The sequence below is a fragment of the Acinonyx jubatus genome, chromosome B4, assembly GCF_027475565.1.
Source record: "Acinonyx jubatus isolate Ajub_Pintada_27869175 chromosome B4, VMU_Ajub_asm_v1.0, whole genome shotgun sequence".
NCBI classification, from domain to species: Eukaryota; Metazoa; Chordata; class Mammalia; order Carnivora; family Felidae; genus Acinonyx; species Acinonyx jubatus.
In genome coordinates this window covers 128,236,385-128,258,065 of record NC_069387.1, presented here as the reverse complement: position 1 = coordinate 128,258,065, position 21,681 = coordinate 128,236,385, and the positions used below count along the sequence as shown (strand labels likewise).

General features: G+C 52.2%; 1 protein-coding gene across 1 annotated transcript in view; it reads left to right on the top strand.

Moving 5' to 3' along the window:
• The first annotated feature begins 1,325 nt into the window (after window positions 1–1,325).
• The window catches only part of CACNG2 (calcium voltage-gated channel auxiliary subunit gamma 2), a 111,364-nt gene continuing 91,008 nt past the window's right edge, over window positions 1,326–21,681 (top strand). Inside the window, exon 1 of the mRNA XM_027070848.2 lies at window positions 1,326–2,762. Within this exon, the coding sequence (XP_026926649.1) occupies window positions 2,552–2,762 (211 nt within the window). The 5' untranslated portion in view covers window positions 1,326–2,551. The remainder of the gene's footprint in view (window positions 2,763–21,681) is intronic.

Here is a 21,681-nt window from a genome sequence, read left to right as displayed (position 1 = left end):
CAACACTGGAGAAATCCTCAGTCTGCAAATGTCTTGCTATACCCTCAAGGTACCTTAGCAGAGGTTGCCGAAACTGTGGTTCTGTTCTCTGGACACCAGGACCCTCTCCCGGGTGCCAGGAGCACACAATCGCCCCTCGTAAGGGTCCTTCCCTTCTGAGAAAGGACCAGAGAGTGAGAAAAGGAAGTTTTATGCAGGGTGGAGAAACAGGTCGTTTTTCTACATCAAAAAGTACGCACCGATTACCCCTGCAGACCAGCTCTCAGCTAAGGGAAAGAAGTTAGACAACACCAAAAAAAAAAAAAAAAAAAAGTCTGTTTTTAATCTAGTCATCTATCATATACTCTTTGGTAATCACCAAATCACCGAGAAATTGTGAGACAAATTATTTCAAGACAAAAACGGAGGGAAAGAGAAGAAAGTACGGAATAACCGAGTGAGGAAATTCAAACACCTCTAACCCCCAACGGACCCACCAGACTCACCCCTCTCTCTAGGGCGCTCCCCCCAAAAATGAAAAACAGGGCACCTACATCATGCCTCATGCGCTCTCACTTAACTCCGAAACTGATCAGAGAAAAATGTATTCAATATCAGCAGGAATCTGATGGGCTCCTTTCTCCAGGAGTCACATTAAGGAAAAGTTGCACATATAGGAATGAGAGGTAATGCTGTAATTAACCCAGCATAACGATTCTGCTGAGGAAGAGGGGAGGGCTGTGATGTGTTTCAGTGTTCACAGCAGGGAGATTTTTTATCTCTTCCAATCCAGTTTATGAATGACACAGAAACTTAGGATTCCATTTCACCCACTTCCCCTGCAAACAGGTTTATCCTTGAGATGAAAATCACTGCCCAAGCCCCAGCTACCAGCCACCCTCTCGCACCCTTTTCCATGAATAATCTTTCCAAAATGTCTGCTTGTGGGAGCAGAGTCGGAATTTCACGGAAAACTACAGAGAAACACACACGGTGCACTGCACACCCCGTTAGCCGGAAAGAGAGACAAAGAGACGGAGAGAGGAACGACTAAAAGGAGACGCGGCTAACGTGCCAGTAACAGAACACAAAACAAATCCCCCCAAGACAGCAAAGTGAAAACGACGATTGGAAAAACACAGATAGACCGTGTTTGTAATTACCCATCCAGGCTATATTTTCACCGCTTCCAGGCAGAGAAACGGCTGCTTGAAGTTTTGTGCCCATCTGATTGCGATGGGAGGGTTGTATTTGAAGCTCTGGGCACGTAGAGATGGAATGAGAAGGAGGCTGAGCTGGAAGAAACACCAAGGGGGGAGGGCAGGGGAGAGAGAGTGAGAGAGAGAGAGAGAGAGAGGGAGAGGGAGAGGGAGAGGGAGCAAGCTATCTCTAGCTACGCCTTCCTCCGAGCTCCGGGAGCCCAGAAGAGCGCTCATTTTAGGATTTGGGGAGAGGGGTAAAAAGAGGGAAGGCAGCCCCCGGCTCTGCCCCGGCCCTGCCGCCCCCGGAGGGAGGGAGGACTCCGGCCCGCGCCCCCCTCCTGGCGGGCCGCCCAGCGAGCCGGGGCGCGCGCGGAGCGGGCGGCGCAGGGAGCTGTCCAGTTCAGCACCACCCGGTAATGCAGTAGGTGGGAGCGCCTCCGCCGGGGGCCGAGCCGGCAGCGAGTGGGGGGGCAGGCGGGCGGCCCATCCTGCAGCAAGACGCCGGCTCCCTTGTTTCCAGGAGCTTTGCAGATAGGGGGAGGGAAACCCGCCTCGATTCTCCGGGAGAAACCCCCTCCCTCCCCCACTTCGCCAACACTACCCCCGCCACCAACAACAATAACCGCCGCCGCTGCTCGTCCTGCCGCCGCCGCCGCCGCCGCCGCCGCCGTGCCTGCCCGCCCTGCTGCCGCCGCCGCTGCCGCTGCCGGGGCAAAACCATGGAAGGCGAGACCCCCGCACCTGTTCAGCTGAGATCAAGGGCTTACAGAATACTGGGAAGTCTGGTCTGAAACGAAAGCGCCCGAGACCCCCCCCCCCCCCCCAAGGAAGAGAACTGGCGAAGCAAAGGATTTTCATGGCGCAGGCCGCAGAGCCGAGAACGAAGACGGAAGGTTGCATCCCGGCTTTTACAATCTCTAACTGTCTAGGTCCCGACCATGAGAGATTGTGTTGAGAATGCGGCTGTTCCCTGGTTCACTGTGGAAGCCATCTCCAAATTAGCTATCACATATGGAAACTGGAGACCAGAATTTTAGGAAAAGAGATTAAGGCATCTCACTTGGGGGGGTGGGGGGTGTCTTTTTATTTTTTTTTTTCCTCCTTTTTTTAAAAAAAATTTTACTGCAACTGGAACAGTTTCTGATCTCAAAAGGCAAGCCTCTCTTCCCGTGTGATCTTTATAATTTACACTCTTTTCCGTGAGCTTTTCTTACCTCCCTGGTTTTATATCTCTCCATATTCTCTATTCACACACAGATCCATTATATTAGTAGTGGAATTATTTTTATTTTTTTGCTTTAGTACTTGCACCCTCACACACACTCTCCCGAGAACCAGAAGTCGGTTGGGTGTTTATATAATGAAGAATTATGGGGCTGTTTGATCGAGGTGTTCAAATGCTTTTAACCACCGTTGGTGCTTTCGCTGCCTTCAGTCTGATGACCATAGCTGTGGGAACCGACTATTGGCTCTACTCCAGAGGGGTTTGCAAGACCAAAAGTGTCAGTGAGAATGAAACCAGCAAAAAGAACGAGGAAGTTATGACCCATTCTGGATTATGGAGAACCTGCTGTCTAGAAGGTATTTGATTTCCCATCTCCTCCCCCTCTCCACCTCACCCCTCCCCTTTTCACTCCCCCTCCCCACCCTCCTCCAAATAAGTCCCCTTCACATTCCACCATTTTCTTACTTCACTCCTTCCTACCACAGATCAAGGTTGGTTGGGTTAGTTTCAGAGGAAAGAAAATCAATAAGCAAAAGCCATACTCAACTCTCAAGCCTCCACCACCACCCCCCCCTTCCCCTAAACCTCTTCATTGGAATGATCTGTGATGTGATGAAAACAACAAGAGATTGTCTTTTAAAGTCAAATGAGCTCTGCCTGCTTTGGAATCATTAGGATTTTCCATTTGGTGTAGCACTGCCATCTACAAGGGGGGGAAATAGCTGTTTCTGTCAACGCTGCTCCTCTTTTCGCAATGAAGAATTCAAAAATGTGCTTCCTTTCCCCCCTCCTCCTCCCCTTACTCCCCAAAAGTCCCAGACACATCATCATCTGCAAATCTCCTTTTTTAAAAAAAAAAATCTGTTGTTTCTAAGAATCCTTATTTGGTAAATCCTAATTATTCCAGGATCGCAAGCTGAGTTCAAGAGCATTTCGTAATGTCTACGAACCCACACATATCTTTTGGGGCGACTGGCTGCGTGTGTGTATGTGTGTGTTTTAACGTTTACGAAGTCCAAAAATACATACGTCTCTCACAGGAAACAAGCCCAAGTTCTGATAAACAGCAGTTCACTTGCGGGTTAGGCTGAGAACCGGTTCACTTCCACGCAGTGACATGTCTGTTATCCAGAAGCGAGTACGGTCAGCATTGCAGCCAGCTTGAGCATCAGACATTGTGCAGGGAGGCCGGGAGAGAGAGGCGAGGGCTTGGGGAGCTTGAGGGAGGGAGTGGAGGGGGGGGCAGTGGACTGGGGGTGTCAGCTGTTTGCCTTGATCTTGCAGGGTCACTGAGACGTGTGTGCCTGTGCATGTGCTGTGGCCAAAGGGGTCCCCACCATGAGAAGCCTGGGAGCTCGGGGTACCGCTAAAGGCATGTGCTTCTGAGCCACGTTCATAAGCACAGAAAAAAACTCCTGCAGGTCATACAACCTGCATTTAGCAACAGACTTTAATACGAGGGACCGCATTTGAATGGCCATGTGTGTATATATACATACATAGAGATATCCGTATGTACAAGCTACAGCTACCCGTAGAAAGATGTGCACAGAGAGATACGTGTTTCTGCGTGGAGAGAAAGGCTTATGTGCTCTGCTTCTGACATGAACCAATACCGGAGGCCGTTTGAGGCAGCGTTGGGAAGCGGGGACTGCAGAATTGTTTGTTAAGCTCACCATGGGATGGTGATGCAAGGACTTGAAGCCAGGAGATGGGGGAGAAGAGAGGGAAACAGACAGCAGAGGGAGAAACTGATGTGGCCCCAGGGTCTAACCCAAACTGAGCCAAAGCCGCTCTTTGGGAAGCGATTATGTCTGGGAAAGAGCACCAGTTTCGTGCCCCCCTCCCAACATTCTTGGTGCAAGCGGTTGAGTGATGGCTGAACATGTTTTGAATAGCTAAGTGACTTCATTGAGCGATGGTCTATTTGACGCATACTGCATTTGGTGCCCTTTCTCAATCCAAACCGCTGCCTTGAACATAGTCTGCAGGAGAGCTGTAGGCTGAATACTCTATGCTCTTCCCCAGCCAGAGAATCAATATCAGGAAATTAATAGGGACCGTTTTAAACACACCCGTCCTTAAAGAATGAAAAGCCTTTCGAGCAGCTTGCCATTAACAGTGGAAAGGCTTCCATTTAATTAAACATTTATGGCAGACTTTTATTCCAAAAGAGAAGAAAAGCAAAGTGAATGAGAGTTGCTTTAGGGAAATGATCATAGGAGCAATTTGCCTTCCTTGGATGTTAGTCGGATGGAGACAGGCAGCCAAGAAATTAGAGGAAAGACAGAATGTTATTTTAGGAGAAATATACTCAGAAATTGGTAAGTTGGTATAAACATACTTTCCTATCAGGGCTTTACTTGCAAATTCTTCATGTACTGGGATCTTTGAAACATTTTATAATTCCCAGAAGGCAAGTGGACTGGAGGTGGCTTTGGATCACTTGTGTATTAAAAGGCTTAAGTATTTTCATTTAAATTCCATGTGTTTGGTGTCTGCGTCCCCAAATGTGCCGCCCACCCCCCTCGCTTTCTCGCCACACGGCACCCCACCCCCCCACCCCCGAATCATCTCCCAGAAAGGGTTAGGATTACAACACCTCCCAAGGGTTGTGTGGTGTGCACCAGAGCTGTGGGTTTGGCCCTTCTCCCAGGCCTGGGGCCTCCGGGCAGTGAGGGGGGGTGGGCCAGGCTCCCTCCAGGATGCTATTCCTTTTCCACTTGTGGCCAAGGCCCAGGCGGGAAGGGTGGGTGCTCCGGGTGGCGGGGGGGGGGGGTGCAACCTCGCCTGCATTTTCCAACGCGTCCGTCCATATGGGGCTTCGCGGACCTGGGACTGCCCCCAGGAAGTCGGGCCTTGGCCACTTAGGAAGTGGCTGGAAGGTTTGAAGCCACCCACTTATTTTGGAAGAATGCACTGATTTCCACAGACTGGAAAAGCACTTATCTCTGCAGGTTAGCATAGATGGCTCTTGTGAGGTGTTTCTGTGCTTGCATTTTGGAGCATTCAAAATAGGGTCAGCCTTTATGGAGATCCAGTTGTCGGCACTTTACATTTCCCCCAATCTATGTTTTTTGTGTGTGGAAACTTGGACCTTCAGGAAAGATTCCCCCGTTGCCTCTTTACTGTGTTTCCTGCCCATACCCCAAAAGTTTGTGAACAGACTTCAAATCTCCCCAAGATGCTCCTGATGACTCCAGAGGGAAAGACAACCCCGTCTGCTTCTGATCTCTGCGGCTTTTCGGGTTTTCACTCGGGCTTTTTGTCTCCTGACGTGCTTTCCCCCCGCCATTCCCCCACCCCCCTTCCCTTCTTGATGAAAATAAGAATCAGCAAATATTTGCCTGCCTCCATTGCTGCTTTTGAAGTGAATCAGTCTGCTGAAGAATGAGGAGGGACAGGGCCACCTGTTAGAGGTAGACACACAGCGGGAGACAAGGGAGAGCAAGAAGTTACAACCTTTTATTTTTTTTTTCCCCTTGTGCAGGGTAAATAGGAGTGTCTGGGCGAACTTGAAATTCCTAGGGGACTGGGGTCTTTACTGGGATCGAGGGGGTGGGACAGTCTGTGCGTGGATACAGACAGGTGGAGCGTGATAGAAGTCCTTGAACTTTTCAGGCAAGCTGCGCTAAGAGCCTCCAAATGGAGAGAGGGATTGGCCCTTTCAGGGAATATAGTTCAATAAAACCCATGACAGGACACTAAAACAGCCGCTCCGAGCGAGGTGTCTCTGGGCCGAGCGGTGGCTTGCTGCTCAGGATAGATATTAACCTCTGCTGTCACCGAAAGGAATCATGGTCTCCAGGGGCAGCAAGAAATTCACTCTGTGTTTATCCTCCCCTGCGCCTTCCTCGCCTTCCTCCCCTCTGTGCAGGGGGGCCCCCCGCGTCTCCCCCAGAGGATTTCCGGCCCTGCAGAGGAGGAACCAACAGCCGTGCAACGTGGTCTAGAGCAGAGACCGCCCTCCCTTCTCTCGCGCGCATCCCTTTCCTTGCTGTGAGGCAGCACAGAACTCTTTCTGTCTGGGCTGTTAACATTCTCTCTGCTGAATCTCTGAGCTCCTCTTCCATCCACGGCTCCTCCTGTCTTTGCTTCCACGTGCTGCCTGCTCACGGTGACTCTGCCACTCGTTCTACGTCCCTGCTCCCTTTGAGCAAGAAGTGTCTCGCTTTGCCCGAACTGGCTTTGCCCACCTCCCGGTCGCGTACCCTTTGCCCGGCCTGAGAGGTGGTGAGGGCTCCAGGCTGGGTTCAGCCATGGCTGCCTTGCTTCTCCAGAAGGAAAGTATGTATCTTTTATTTTAGGAAGGCCAACAGCCTTTCCCAGATCATCTTACTTTTTCGCGTGTCGGGCGAGCTGATTGTGGAAGTCGCTTCACACCCTGGACCCATCACTCCAGAATTCCCAAGTCAGATTCCCCGTTCGACTCTCCTTAGGCGCTTTGCGCACAATGGGGGGGGGGGGGGGCGCATAAACATAGTGATGGATGGATTGATTCCAAAATCCTTAAGATTATTTAACTTCACTCAAACAGCATAAGGACGTGTGACAGTCGAGTAATCGAGAAAGAAGGAGGCGAGGAAGTCAGGATGGTCTGTTTGTTCTTCCTGGTGCTTCTTTTTTACAAGAATAATAATGAGTCATGGAACTCATCATCACAAACTAAGAGGATTCAGAAGGAGTCCGTGTTTAAGGTCGTGCTGCTCCTAACTGGCCAACGGAAAATTGTCAGTAAACTCAGTCTCTGCAAGCAAGGGAAAAATAAATAAATAACCCATTGGTTTTCTGCCCTTTCCTGCTTTTAAAGTACATCCAAGCCCAGGTGGGTTGTAAGAGGCACCAGAAGAGACACTGTGGGTAGAGAGCAGGCATTAGGGACCGTCCCCATGTAGTTACCCCAGAATCTTCTATGCTTTAGCAAACCTCCCCACCCAGTCCCCAGGATCCTGAGAACAGTCCCCGAGGTCTTAGGTGCTGACCAGTTTTCCACAGGGCCAAGACCTAAGCATCCTCACCTGGGAAGGCAACCCTGAGTGCTTTACTGAGGCACAAACTCTGGAGCCCTTGCCCACCCGTGCTGCCCTTCCCGCCCCCGTGTCCCTCTACAGCTGAGCAGAACCAGGCACACAGGGGTGACACCACCCACCAAGGCCACGTGGACAGAGCCAGAACTTGAATCCAGGGCCCTGTTTCCACCCCGCAAGCCTCCAGAGGGCTCTATGCACATACCCTGGCCTACTGTGGCCCTATGCTCATATTCACTGCTAGCCCTGGGTTTTATTCTGTCTGTGTCCCTTGAAGTGTCCCCCAGCCAGGGCCCAGCCTGAGCCTGTTCTGGCCCACCGGACCCGCTCCTCGCAGCGCGATGGTTCTGCCGTAATTCCCTCACTCCCGTGAGGCTGAGGGAACGCGACCCTGAGCTTCAGGCCAGACCCGCCACGCGCCTCTGTGGGTTTGCCCTTCCGGTTTGGAAGTCTGGAAGTGTCCTCAGCTTTATAGTTGCAAGCATCTTTCAGAAAATAGCAAACGTATGTCCCCTGTACATTTTCAGATGGAGCTTTGTGGCATGTCGTGTAGCTGAAAGACTTTCGCAGCCACTCGGGCCTGGGTTCGTTCCAAGCCCTGCAGCCGGCGAGATTCGGGGCACGGCATTTAACCTCTCCGAGCCTCAGTTTCCTTTTCTGTAGAAGGAAAGCAAAACAGCTTTCTCACAGGGAGGCTTCCCTGACCATCTTATTGGCGGTCAAGATCGACAAGCCCAACCTGTACCCCTCCTACAATCCTCCTTACTCCGCCTCCTTTTCCTTTACGGAGTCCTTGCCACCTTCTAGCACACTCCATAGTTTACTCGGGATAGTTGCCGTCTGTCTCCCCCGCCGGCCAGTCAGCTCCACGAGGGCAGGGATTTCTGTCTGGTTTGCTCGTTGCTGCAGCCACAGCGGTTACGACGTGCCCGACGTCAGCCCACCTTCGCTGGTGAATGAGCAAACCGCGACTGCCTGCTTAGCGGGGCTTATTCGGAGCCCGTGGTCCCTTCATACCAGCAAAGGATCGTTCTCGAACTGATCTACGGTGAGCGGTGGTGACAAAAGCATCCTCTTTCTGACGTTCCAGAAAATGGAGAACTCAACACAGAGGAGGGCGACAGGGAGCGAGGGGGAGAGAGACAAGGGAGGGTGGTGTTCCACACGCAAGGGACGAGAATAAGGAAAGGTAATAAAAAAGAGTTGGGAGAACAACCGAATGCCTGGGAAGGAAGTGCCGGGCGGTGAGCGTCCTCTAAATAGACGGTGGCCGTGTTTTCCTGCCTCCACATCACCCACAGCGGCTGTCACTGAGATCCTTGGGGAGGGCTTCCCACGAGCGTTCGCTTTCAGGTCAGTGGGGAGGAGAAGGCGCAAATCCAAACTAATAACACAAGAGATGTTTTAGACTGTGCAAAATCCAATGGTTCCCTTTCGCCTCAGGTATGAGTATTTTGGCCAAAATACCCGTATTCAAGTGAAATACGCATTTAAAGCTTCTGGGTTGGTTGACAGTCACGGGTCAGGCAACTCCTTCACTCATTTATTTGTTAAACCTTTGGTGAAGTTCGGCAAAGGGCCAGGGGTTGGGCCAGGAGTTGAGGTGGTGCCTTCAGGGTCACGGCCCCCAATCCTCAGAGACCCTAATTCAAACAATATATGTACAGGGGCGCCTGGGTGGCTCAGCCAGTTGGGCGTCCGACTTCGGCTCAGGTCACTATCTCACGGTCCGTGAGTTCGAGCCCCGCGTCGGGCTCTGTGCTGACAGCTCAGAGCCCGGAGCCTGTTTCAGATTCTGTGTCTCCCTCTCTCTCTGACCCTCCCCCGTTCATGCTCTGTCTCTCTCTGTCTCAAAAATAAATAAACGTTAAAAAAATTTTTAAAAAAATATATGTACATTACAACTAAGATAGTGCTCTCCAGGGAGGTCACATGGGGCTGTGAGTTCGCAATATTGAGGTGGTATCTAATCCGAGAAGGCTTCCCTGAGGAGGTGAGGTGAGAACGATTATCTGAAGGAGGAGTAGGGGTTCATGGGGTGAAGAGAGGAAAAAAGATCATTCCAGTTCAGAGGGCAGCAAGTGCAGAGATCAGTGAGGAAGAACGAGACAGGGGCCTGGGTGAGGCCGGTGGCTGGGGGAGGGGGGGCAGGTAGAGAGTTTGGGGGGGCAGTGCTGGACGGTGTGGGGAGAGGGCTTCAGAGGTAGTTAGGACTCAAAGGTGCGAGGCCTTGTTAGTCTTGCGGAGTTTTGCTCTCTGACTTCTGGCTTCTTGCTTATAAGCTGTGTGACGCTGAGCTAGTGAATTCTGTCTCTGTGCCTCCCTTGTGCCATCCACGTGGTGGAGGTGACAGTGCCTGCCCCTAAGGTTGTTGCGAGGTTTCAGGCGTCGTTCTCCTCTCTTCTCGGCGTGTTCCCCCCCCCCACCCCCGTCTCCATCCCAATGCCATCAAGGCCTCCAAACTTCCCGTGACAGCGCAGAGAAGGCCGGGAATAGATAATACTCCACTCCAATCAACTAAATTCAAAATACACTCAGTGGAGGTGTTGACGGCAGGTGCCAGTCCTGTGTCAACATAAGAAGGCAGTGGCGGGGTGCCTGGTGCCTGGGTGGCTCAGTCGGTTGGGCGGCCGGCTTCGGCTCAGGTCATGATCTCGTGGTCTGTGAGTTCCAGCCCCGAGTCAGGCTCTGGGCTGACAGCTCGGAGCCTGGAGCCTGCTTCGGATTCTGTGTCTCCCTCTCTCTCTCTGCCCCTCCCCTGCTTGCTCTCAATCTCTCTCTCTCTCCCTCTCTCTCCTTCTCTCTCAAAAATAAATTAAAAAAAAAAAATTTTTTAATTAAAAAAAGAAAAGAAAGCAGTGGTGAGCAAGCCCCCACCTGCCTGAGGGCCATCCCGGTGAGGCCCCGTGGGGGATCCTGAGGAACAGGCTATGTGACATGGCCCTGTTGCTGCCTTCGTCGCCCTCCCGCAAGTTCAGAGGGATTCCTGGCGCCCCTTACAATCAGTTAGGACCGTGGAGAATTTGCGCTGGAGTTTGAATGCGGCTCAGTCCTATGCAGCAGACTTTTGGAAAAGAGGAACGAGAGAGAAGAGGGATGTTAAGTGTGCTCCCCGACCCCCCAGAAATGCAGGTCGACCATTGTGCGATCGTGGCTGAGTCGCATGACCTCACGGCATCCCGGTCCTCTCTCCCGGCTACGAAAGGTGCCGTATTCTCCCGGTCCCGTCTTCCCTCGCTTCCCGGGCACCGTTAATTTACGAAGTGGACCATCCTCTTAAAAATAGCTTTTGGGGGCGGGGGGCGGGGGAGGACAAATTTGATGGACACATCAATTGTCAAACGCGCTCTAATTTCAGAAAACTTGCAACCTGAATTACGTGCCTTCGAACCAAAGGAAGGTGGTGAGCTTTCTGGCCTGTGGGCAGGGTGCCGAGAGAGCCCAAGGGATTCTGCCCCGCAGGCAGCTGGTGCCTGTCCCGTGACTCCGGGAGCAGCAGAGGGCGGAACAGTGTGGTCCTACCGACACCTTTCTCGACAAGGGGGAGGGCGATAGTTGATCTCTGTTCAGTAGCTGTTCCCGGAGCACTAGCGGTACGAGCTTTGAGGACAGAGTCAAAGGCTCAGTCTCTGCCCTCGGGGCACAGGGACTTCTCATCTGGCAGGGGAGACACAACGGTGAACACACGAAGATGACGGGACAGCAGGAAGCATAAGCACAGGGGATTCTGGGAGCGCAGAGACCGGGGAGGGGTGGATGCCGGGGGAGACCGGGTTCTGAAGGATGCGTAGGGGTGAGCAAGCTGGGGAGAGGGTGAGCACCTCAGACCGAGGGAAGGGCCGTGTGCAGAAACAGACGCCCGAGCCACCATGCAGAGGGTCCCACGCGGTGGGACCGCCTTCCAGAGGGACAGAAATGGCTCACGGGGCGGTGTGTGTTTCCACCTGGGAGAAAGGGAGGCCCAGCAAGGCGGAAGCAAGGGTGGCAACCGGCTTGGCCCCCCAGTGAGCTCCCCGGAGGCTGAGTCTCTCACAGTGGGGGTGGCGGGGGGCGGGGGTTGTGTGGCAGGCATCAGGGGCCAGAGGTGGTGAGCTCTCTCCCAGGAAAGGGAGCGAGCACGTAAGTTGCGCGGAGCTGGTTGTAGTAAACAGAGAGAAGAGAGAAGATCCTAGGGAGTGGGCAAAACAGGTGCATCGGGATCCGCCCCCCTTGTCTTTTGACTTCCGGGTGTAGCCCCTCCGGTGACAAAGGTGCAGAAGTTCTCTGCTTAGATGTCACCCTTTCCCCTGGAGCCCGCAGTCCCATGAGCCTCTTTCATTTCCCTTTTCCGCCTTTCACGTTGACTTTTTCCTTTTTAGCGTTCACTTGCCTGTGGTCCGTGTGCCCCTTTAGGGGCTGTATGCTCCGTGCCGGCGGGGCCGCGTCTGCCTTGGCACGGAGACAATGCTGAGGAGCCAGCGTTGGGTGAACAGCTAAGCAGCACCTGCCCTCCAGGAGCTCCCACTGAGGCAGGGACCTGGCTTCCAAAGAAAAACCCAGAGCATCCTCTAGACCGCGCTTTTCTCCTAGGCTCGGCTGGAACCACTTGGTGAAAGACCCGAGAAGAGGCAGGTGTCTCCCTGGCACCCTGCACCCCCCACCCCCACCCCCACCCCCCCCAGGGCAACAGCTTTGCCCTAAATGAGCTTCAGGAAGCCGATAAGGCCACCGCCGGCCTTTTCTCTTAATCTAAATCCTGGTCCTTATCACCCGGCCCAGAGGTACTGACTTAGCAGCCCTGAGTCCGCCTCTGAGGAGTCACCACTCCTTTCCCTTCCTGACGCTGTATTTATTCACTCTTCCCTGAACTTCCTTGACCTTGAGTAGTCTTCCAGCTGCTAACAAGAGTGCCAAGGATTAGCTCTGAGATCCCAGGTGCACGGTTGCTGTGGCCTCGTTGTATGGGGAATCAGCACCTTGCTTTGCTCTACAGCATCCACCGTGCAGTTTCGGTGCCAGCCTCTCTCTGCCCTGGCTGTGGGGCACAATCCACTGGTGACTGGCTGCTAGCCTTTCTTCCAGTCTTGCCCCGTTGCTTTCCTCTCTCGCTTTCTCTGCCTAAAGGATCATTCAGTCTTTTCTGTCACTTCTCTGCCCCCAGCCCTCTGTCTGTACGAGTCTTATCCCTCATCCTTCTTGAAGTCTCCCTAAGGTTGGAAACTCTTCTCCCCAGGTTTTCCTCCAACGTGTTTGGCAAAGAAGGTAACCCTGGCATCACGTCAACAGTAATGATAACATAAATAATAATAGCTGATCATCCGTGGCGTGCTTCCTTCACGCTAAGCACTCTTTAGATGCTTTTCAGAGGCTAGCTCTTGCGTAACTTTCACAATTCTGAAGGTACATGCGGTCATGCCCCTTATCTCCATCTTAAGAGGCTCAGAGAAGTTAAGTAACTCGCCCGAGGGCACACAGCAAGTCGCAGAGCTGGGATTCCAGCCCAAGTCTGTCCGTCCCCCAAACCAGTGCACAGCCTTCCTAGTGCGCTAATTGTTGTATTTCCCATCATCCCCTAGCCCCCAAGTTTATAAATAAATCTCTTGGAGAACTTGAACTCCACGCATGATGCAGTCTTCAGAACTTTGAAGCTTGCATTAGGAATATGCTCCTTACACAGGGCAGAGGGGGGGGACTGGAGGGGCTGTCAGTTTCTTTCGTTGCTTTGAAGACAGAAGAATGCCTCAAAACGCATGGACATCGTGCTAGCTACAGTTTCTGGAGGGGGAAAGGGGTGAAAAAAATATATATATTGATTTATTCCCTCTCCCCCACCCTCTGCCAGAAGGGCCTGTTCCCAACCACATTCCACCTGTCTCCAGGATTCTGCTAACTTGTCACTTCCCCGACACCTCAGCTGCCTCCCACTAGGTTACAACCCCTCCCTCTTTCCTTCCACAGCATCCACATGTGTCTCTCACACACTTTCCCTCTTCCCGTTGCTTGTTCCCAGCTCTGTCTCCGCGTCTAGACCATGAGTTCCCTAATCCTTTTCATCGACAAAATTCACTCGGTTACTATGTGCCAAGTTCCATCCCAGGCTCCAGATTTTAAAAAGGTGGAAAGATGGGGCCCCTGCCCTCCAGGAGCTTCTGCTCTAGTGGGGGATACAGGGACACAAGCAGCCACGCTCCGGGTGGGGACCCTGCTCCAGGAAGAGGCGTGAGACAGCACGGAGTGTTCAGGGGAGCACAAGAGGTTTCTGGTATTGCTGGGAGCCAGGTGTGGGCGGGGAGGTAAGGGAAGGTATTAGTACCCGAGGGACAAGATTGGACAGAGCCCACATCGTGGAGGGACGGCCGTGCTGTGCAAAGAGCCCAGAGAGGAGAATGTCGGGAAGGGAAGGGACATGGTCAAACTCGCACTTTGGAAGGATCGTTCGGGAAGCAAAGATGGGGACGGGGCGGGGAGGACAGAGCGGAGACTCCAGGAAGGAGGGGACTGCATGGTCTGGGAAGTGATGAAGCAGCTGGCCCAGGGCAGGGGACTGACCCTAGAGGATCCACAGGACCTGGGGACTGTCGTTGTGTCAAGTAAGGTGTGACCGTGAGTGACCTTGTCTGAGTCGGTACGAGCAAATAGGAGACATCTGCAGGGAGAAGACGAGACCTTTCGTCTTGGATAGAGTGATTCCCACCTGTGTCCCCCTGGCCTCGCCCAGTGCCGGGCATATAGTAGGAGCTCAGTCAGTGTTTGTTGAATGAATGAATGGATGGATGGATGGATGACTATAGAAAAAGGACATAGAACGTAGCTTCGCATCTGAGATTAGGATACATATTTAATCTCAGATTTTTCTCCCAGCACCACCGTAATCCCAGGATATTCCAGCCAGGCCTGGCGCTCCAGTCAGCTCTGGCATCTGTCGGCCTGGGTTCAAGCCCCAAACCTGTCACTTATCAGCGAGGTGACCTTGGATGAGGGGTGTCACCTCTCTGACTCGATTTTCTCATGTGTCAGTGGGAAACGTTGTATGTCACTCATGAGCTGGTCATGAGATTTTAGCAAAATGCTCGTGTAAAGTGCTCGGCGAGATGCTGATACATAGTAAGTGCCACCGTCCTTATCCGTAGTGTGGCGATGGTGGTCACCCTAGCAGTTGCAGTCGGTGGCCTGCCAGCGAGTTGTGTTTAGCCCTCGAATCTTCCGCAAACGAAGAACTTTCCTATAAAAATTCCTAGTCATGGCTTCACTTGGGAGAAAAACGAAACAAAACAAATCAGGTTTTTTTGTAACCCCGGGACCCCATTCCTGTTTGGCCACCGATGGCAGGGGCCGGGCGGACAGTAGGTGGCCCCTTCAGGCGTGGCAGGTGCTCTGCAGTCCCCCGGGGTCCCCGCCGCTCCCACGTGTCTTCCGTGGCCGCTTCGCCCCTGTGGCCTCCCTCCGGCCTCCCTCCGCAGCGCATCTGAATTCGCAGCCGCTCCTCTAAGGCCAACGGCAAACCGCAGGCAGCGTCTCTGTCTCCTGGTGGCCAAAAATGCTGAGAATGTTAAGCAAAACCAGAGCAGCCCGGGCAGGGCAGAGCCACTCACAGGGCGAAGCAGGCGGCGCCTCCGTGAACAGATGCGTGAATATCTCCCATCCCCGGGGCAGTGCTTGCTGATGAGATCCGGGTGGAGGGCCAGCCCAGCCGGCTCTCTCCACACGGCATCCCATCCGTGTGCTAAACGCTGCCGCCTTTAAAGAGAGCCTCTCACCCATATGCTGCCACCCCCACAGCGTCTCTTTCAGAGGCTGACATTTTCTGACCTTGACCCCGGTTCGGGAAGCGCACCCTGTCGTGCAGGCCATGTGGTCTGCTTTATTCAATAACTAAATGGCAGGCACGAGGGACACAACCCATGTTGTCGGCCTGGCCGAGGAGGGAAGGGAGGGGGCGTTGCTGGAGCACGGGGGGTTCTCTTCCTTTTTTGCCCAGCAAGCTTTGGAGAGAAGAGGGAAATTTCTAGAGGTGTTTTTTTTTGTTTTTTTTTTTTTTTTTTTTTTTTGCGGGGTGGGGAGGGTGGACAGGAGGTGCCCGGCAATTGCTCAGAAAGGATATGAACTTCTAGACGTGCAGTTTGATCTGGGAGGATGATCACATGATCCAACATGACACGTGTTGGATGTTTGGCATGCCAGGCTCTGTGCTCATGCGCGGGGCTCAGAAACAAGTCAGCTCCGGGGGAAGGGGGTCTGCCCTGACCCCCCCTGCTGGCATCACCCATCCTCCTCCCAACCTCCCCCTGCCTGTTTTGTTTTCTCCATCGAGCCTCCTGCTCTCTGAATTTGTTTGGAGGGCATATTATTTCTCTCCCAACAAGAATAGAAACTCTGGGAGACCAGGGTCCTTTGCCGCTAATGTTGTTATTGATGGCCGAAGGTGGTGTCCACAGGTGTGACGGGAATGGTTGGTGTTCCCTGAGAGTGGACGGTGTTTGAGGGTCTCCTATGTGTTGGGTCGCGTCCTATGGACCCATCTTCCTTAGGCCACACAGCACTTTCTAGCGTGGGGGTTATGATCTTATCTTCCCAGGAGGAAACAGAGAGAGTGTATTAGTTTCCTACGGCCTGCTGTGACCAATCACTACAAACTCAATGGCTCAAGATAACACCAACTTATCACCTTACAGCTCTGGAGGTCGGGAGTCTGAAATTGGTCTCACTGGGTTAAAATCAAGGTTGTCAACGGGGCCGTGTTCCTTCTGGAGGCTCGGGGGCGGGGGGGGGTGACTCTGTCTCCTGGCCTTTTCCGGCTTCTAGAGACTGGCCGCGTTCCATTGGGGCAGAAAGATTTCCTCCATTTTCAAAGCCCAGCAGGTGCCAGACAAAGTCCTTCTCGTGCTGCATCTGTCTGATTCTGGCTCTCCTGCCTGTCTCCTCCACATGTAAGGACCCTCGTGATTACAGTCGGCCTGCCTGGATAATCCAGGATAATCTCCCTCTCTTAAGATCAACTGATTAGCAAACTTAATTCCATCTACAACCTTAATTCCCCTTTGGCATGCAACATAGCATATTCACAGGTTACAGGAAATGGGATGGGGGGCATCTGCAGCCGGCCATTATTCTGCCTAGCACGGGAAGCAAGTGTTTAAAGATGCCCTAACGTCACAGCCTGAGAATGGTACTCCTGGAAGGGATTTTAGGGCTTGTATGAGGAGGGATCAGATTTGGCAAGTAACAGAAACAGAAAATTAACAGAGGCTTAAATGAGACAAAAGTTTTTCCTCTCTTAAATAAACCAATCTGGAGACAAGTTTGGTCTGGAGGCACCACAAGCAGGTTAGCGACGCAGGTGCCTACCTGCTCACCATCCCTGTGGTGTGGCCTTCAACCCCACAGTCTATAATGGCTGCCAGAGCTCCAGCCACTGTCTTCAGATTCCAGGCTTCAAGGCAGAGAATGGCATGAAGAGACAAAGGCAAAAGGGCACCTGTCCCATGGTTCTTAAGGAAGTGTCCCAAAAGATATCACACAACATTTTTGTTTTGGTCTCATTGGCTAGAAGTTTGTCACCTGACCATACACTGGCTGTAAGGAAGTCTGGAAAACATAATCTTTATTCCAGATTGAAGGAAGGTATCTAGCAGTGCATCCAGGGAGCTCATCTGGTCCAGACCCTCACTTTGGGCCCCAAGAACTTGAGGCCCAGAGACGGAGGGGATTCCGCCAGCGGCGTGGAGCCAGCCAGCAATGGTGCTGGGACCAGCATCCATGTGACGCCGGTCCCATCCCAGCATCAGTGCAGAACCTCACGCACCCAGTAGGGCGCTTAGCACACAGCAGGAGCTCAGCAATGCTCGGTGGAACCAGAGGGCTAATTCCCTGGGGACCACGTGCTCCACCTCTCTCTGGGCAGGACCACCAGCACTCATGGATCTCTTCAGCCCCGTCCTCCCACTTACACCCCTGCACACCCTTGGGTGAGCTCCGGGCTTCTCCACCTGTCCCACAAAGTCACATGGGAGGGCGGTAGGATCTGGCCAAAGAGAGCCTTCAGATGGCAGTGAGAAACAGAGGGACGGGGACATCTACTTGGAGATGGGGTGTTGTGTCTGGCATTCACAGTGGTGGTGTTCACGCTGACACAGCGAAGCGGGGGATGGAGGCTGATCGAAACGCGAAGCCTTTTCCCCACGGGCTGCAAAAGCCAGAGGTGTGGCGTTTCCTGTCCTTGCCGGTTCCGACGTGCACAAAGATTTTCCACTTTCCCAGACTTCTCTGTTTTCAAGTCTCTGTCTCCTCAGCCAGGCAGGAAGGCTCTTGAGACAGGGGGCTGTCAGATTTGCCTGTGTGTCTCATTGCCTGGCAGGGTGCTTGGCACACGATGGGCATTTGGTCAATAAGCGGGAAATCGGCCATTCGGTCTGATGAAATAGCTAAGCCAGGGTCTGGCACATAGTCGACTCTCAGCAAAAAAAAAAAGTTTTTAAGGAAAGAAGGGGGGAAAAGGAGGAAAGGAAAGAAGGATGGAAAGACAGAAGGAGGAAGGGAGGGATACATTGGTTTGAGTCGTGGCTTGCCATGGAAGCAGCAGCTCAGAGAACAGGCCGCTCTCCCGGCCTCAGCCCTGGAATAGCAGAATCCCTCCCCCAGGACTGAGTTCACAGGAGAACACAAGAACCTGGCCGGGAAGGTCTGTTTCAAAGGGCCTCCCCTCTAGCTTGAGAACACTGTGCCTTTCAGGCTTCCCCGTGGGCCTCGGTACATGGCACCAGGGTTACAAGGACATGGCCTGAGGCAGAATGGGTGGGGTGGCTGATGGGAGGGAACAGGGAACAGTAATGCAGGGATAGGAAGCCGCACCCCCCCCCACCCCCGCACCCCATGCCAAGGCTAAGACAGTGGCTTAAAAAGGGAGAGCTGGGGAGAGCAGGAGGCGGGACCAGAAGCTCAGCAAAACCAGGTTGGTGTAGGGGGAGAGGGACGTGGAAAGGGTGGGCAGAGGCCGCTGGGAGGGAGGGAAGACGGCTGAGCGTGGGAGGGGGCCATCCCCTCTTGGAGCAGCCGCAACCTTGGAGCCGGAGGGTCCATGACAGTTGGTCGGAGGGTCCGTGACAGTTGGTCGGAGGGAAGAGAAGCGGCACGCCTCACCCCAGGCAGGGACACACACCCCCTTCCAGCCCCAAAACACTGCAGGAGGAGAACTCACCGAGACCCAGAGATTGCAGCGAACAACCAGGCAGGAGAGGTGTATTTGTGGACTGAGCGATGAAGCCGCAAAGCCTGTGGCCGGGACTCGGGCTAAAATTAAAGACCGGGAGACAGGACCACACACCCGAGCAGCCTGGGACCGTAGATATTCCCTAGAACCCAACCACATCCTACCCTAGTTTTCCCTGACTGATTGACTAAGCGCCATCCAACAGAAAGAGCCCCGCTGGGGCATCAGACGGGCGTGGGTTTGAGTCCCCACCACTTCTGTAACCTCAGGGAGAGGGGGGGGGTCATCTCTGCTGTTTCTTATCTGCCACAGGGCACCGGAATGATGATGCCTGTCATGCAGTGGGTTATAAATTGTAAAATAATCTCTATAAAGGGCTTGTACACAGAGAAGGCGCTCAAAAGATCGGTGATGTTGTAAATCAAGATTTCCCACCCTTCAGCCATTTGGGTTCCGCCTTCATTATGTCTGCTGTGTCCAGGTGCCACCTGTATTGTTATTAACTTAACACTTATCTTTAATTGGCCCTGTTTTAGCCTCATCCTAAGCAATAATAGCCAAGGAATCACTGGCTTAATGATTTTAACACATATTAAAAATACTCCACTTAAGTCTGCTTAAATGTTCATCCCTCTACCAACGAAATTCATCTCAGATACCACAATAGCCCATCATTCACTTTGCAAACGCACCATTCTGACCTATAAACCTTCCCCCAGGTTTGAAAAAGATGGAGAGACGGGTGTCCCTTTACCCCCATTACTCACAGCTTTTTTTTTTCTTTAGTGATAAAGGGGCGGAAAGTGAAGAGAAGGTCAGAGGGTCAATCCACAGAAATTGCTTGGACTCCAAGAGCCTTTCTATGGCGTCAGGAACACTCAGCTCTTAGTTAAAATGTGACCCATTCTCACATCTATAGAAGGACAATGATGCGGACTATCGCCCAGAGAGAGGTCGTGAGCCTAACTCCCTTGTTGACACACTGGCTTGAGCTGGAGAACCTTCCCTCTGTTTTCCTACAGGGTCTTGAGGAGATGTCCCCCCCAGGACCACCTGGGTGAGAGGAATTAGCCCTTTCCTCTGCATCTCCCAGAAGTGAAGGGATTTCTTTCTAGAGTCTCTCCAACATTGAAGGATTTGCCCCTAGTGTGAAGAGGTGCTATGAGATTTCTCAGTAATGATTGTCCTTGGTGGGGGGTGGGGGGGAGGGCGCTGAGGCCAGCCTTGTAATAATGGTAATGACCATCTTGCATGACCATCACAGGAGAAAGGATTTAGAGGGACATAGGACAGGTTGGGAATAATGTGGGTTAGGACACCAGGTGTTGGATCAGAGCAGAGGGACACAGGTATTTCCTTCCCTACCTTTGATCCTGACTCAACCACTTAGTTTCACAGGCTCATCTATAGAGCATGGTCTTGAAATCGTAGCGTTGAACTTCACCCCAAGCGTGTTTATCCTGAACATCCAGCACTGTCTCGTTACAGCCTAGCCTGCTGAGAAGAGACAGTTACTTCTTAAACAGCTGAACAAATCAACACATTATCGAAGGTATAAACTGATTGCTGGGTATTACTGTGGGGGCCTGGAAATAAATCACCATCTATGCAGCCGTGTACAGAGAGGCCAGGGAAGAAAGGATGCCTCAAAGGACGAGTTGAGAGCAGCATGCTTTTCCTTTGGAGGGGCCTGAGCTGTCGTGAACTAGTTGGCTCTAAGAGCCCCCTTTGGGATGGCAGGCGTGGGGGAAGTAAGCGTTCTCGCAATGAAGCTGATGGGATTTTAATAGCCAGACAGATGGCCTGAGAAAAAAAAGAAGATTTTTTTCAAATGAGGGAAAACACTTCCATAGCTTCCCTTCAATTAAAACAAAGTGAGAGCCCTCCACGTCAGGAAGATTTATCACCATTATTAGTATTGTCAGCTTGGAGGTCTTCTTTTTAATAATTGCGTGATTAAGCATCAATAACAAAGTAGGGTAGTATTTTCAAACAAATTAGAGGGTGTAGCTGTCCACTGACTTTCAGTGCAATTATTATCACTTTGGCTTCATTTGATTTCACAATTTAATAATGATCCCAAATAATTATGTTGTTGCCATTCTTATTTATACAAACAAATATTTATTGTTTATTGGATTTCTTAGTGTCCACCCTCCTAATAACTGTAGGGTTCCATACAAGCCACCGGTGAGCAGTCAGCATTTCTCAAAATCTGGTATCACAAAACCTCGGATGAAAAGGAAATGCAAAGAAAAGAATGTCTTCAAAAAGAAAGGGAGGATAGAGAGAGAAGGAAGAGAGGAAAACAACATCTACTGAGGACACTCCTAGGTGCCAAGTGTTTTTACCGTTTCCTGAGAACAATACACAGCATCTGTTTTAGGAGCCCCCGTAGCAGGAAGGAGAGATTAAGGAGCTGAGAGATTAAGTCACACAGCTAACAGGTGCACTGGTGGGAGTCAGGTTCAGGGTTCCCTCCTCACCCTCTTCACTCCAACAGGGGAGCTTCCCACCCTGCAGCTCCTTCTCAAGCATCACCATGCTGTGGGAACCATTCCTGTGCATGGTGATGGGCTGTCTCAGAGTGTTCCTGCGGTGGGTAAAAAGGCAGTGAGTTCACAGGGAAATCCTGCCCCCTGGTCTGCCTATGTTACACTTCCCTAATTCAACGATCAGGTTCTCCTAAGGGCTGAGGATTGTAAGGACAAGCTGATGACAGAAGGAGAGCTGATCCCTAAGAGCATGCAGCCCAGGCATCCTTTGGCTGTACCAGAAATGGACAGAGAGGAGGACGTGATATTCCACAGGAAATGTACATGTACCATGCACATGCCTACCATGAGCCGGGTGCTTTGGGAGCTACAACCGTATGGACCTTCTTTCATTCAATTCCTACTGTGTTTCCTATTTGGCATTGATTCCCATTGCACAGATGAGAGAACTGAGGCCAAAAGAAAAATGACTTTTTCAGGCTAGTTGTTGGAAGAGTTGGGACTTAAATCCTGTATACCTTTCCAAACATTAATAATCAATTTTACTTCAGCATCAGGGTCATGAATT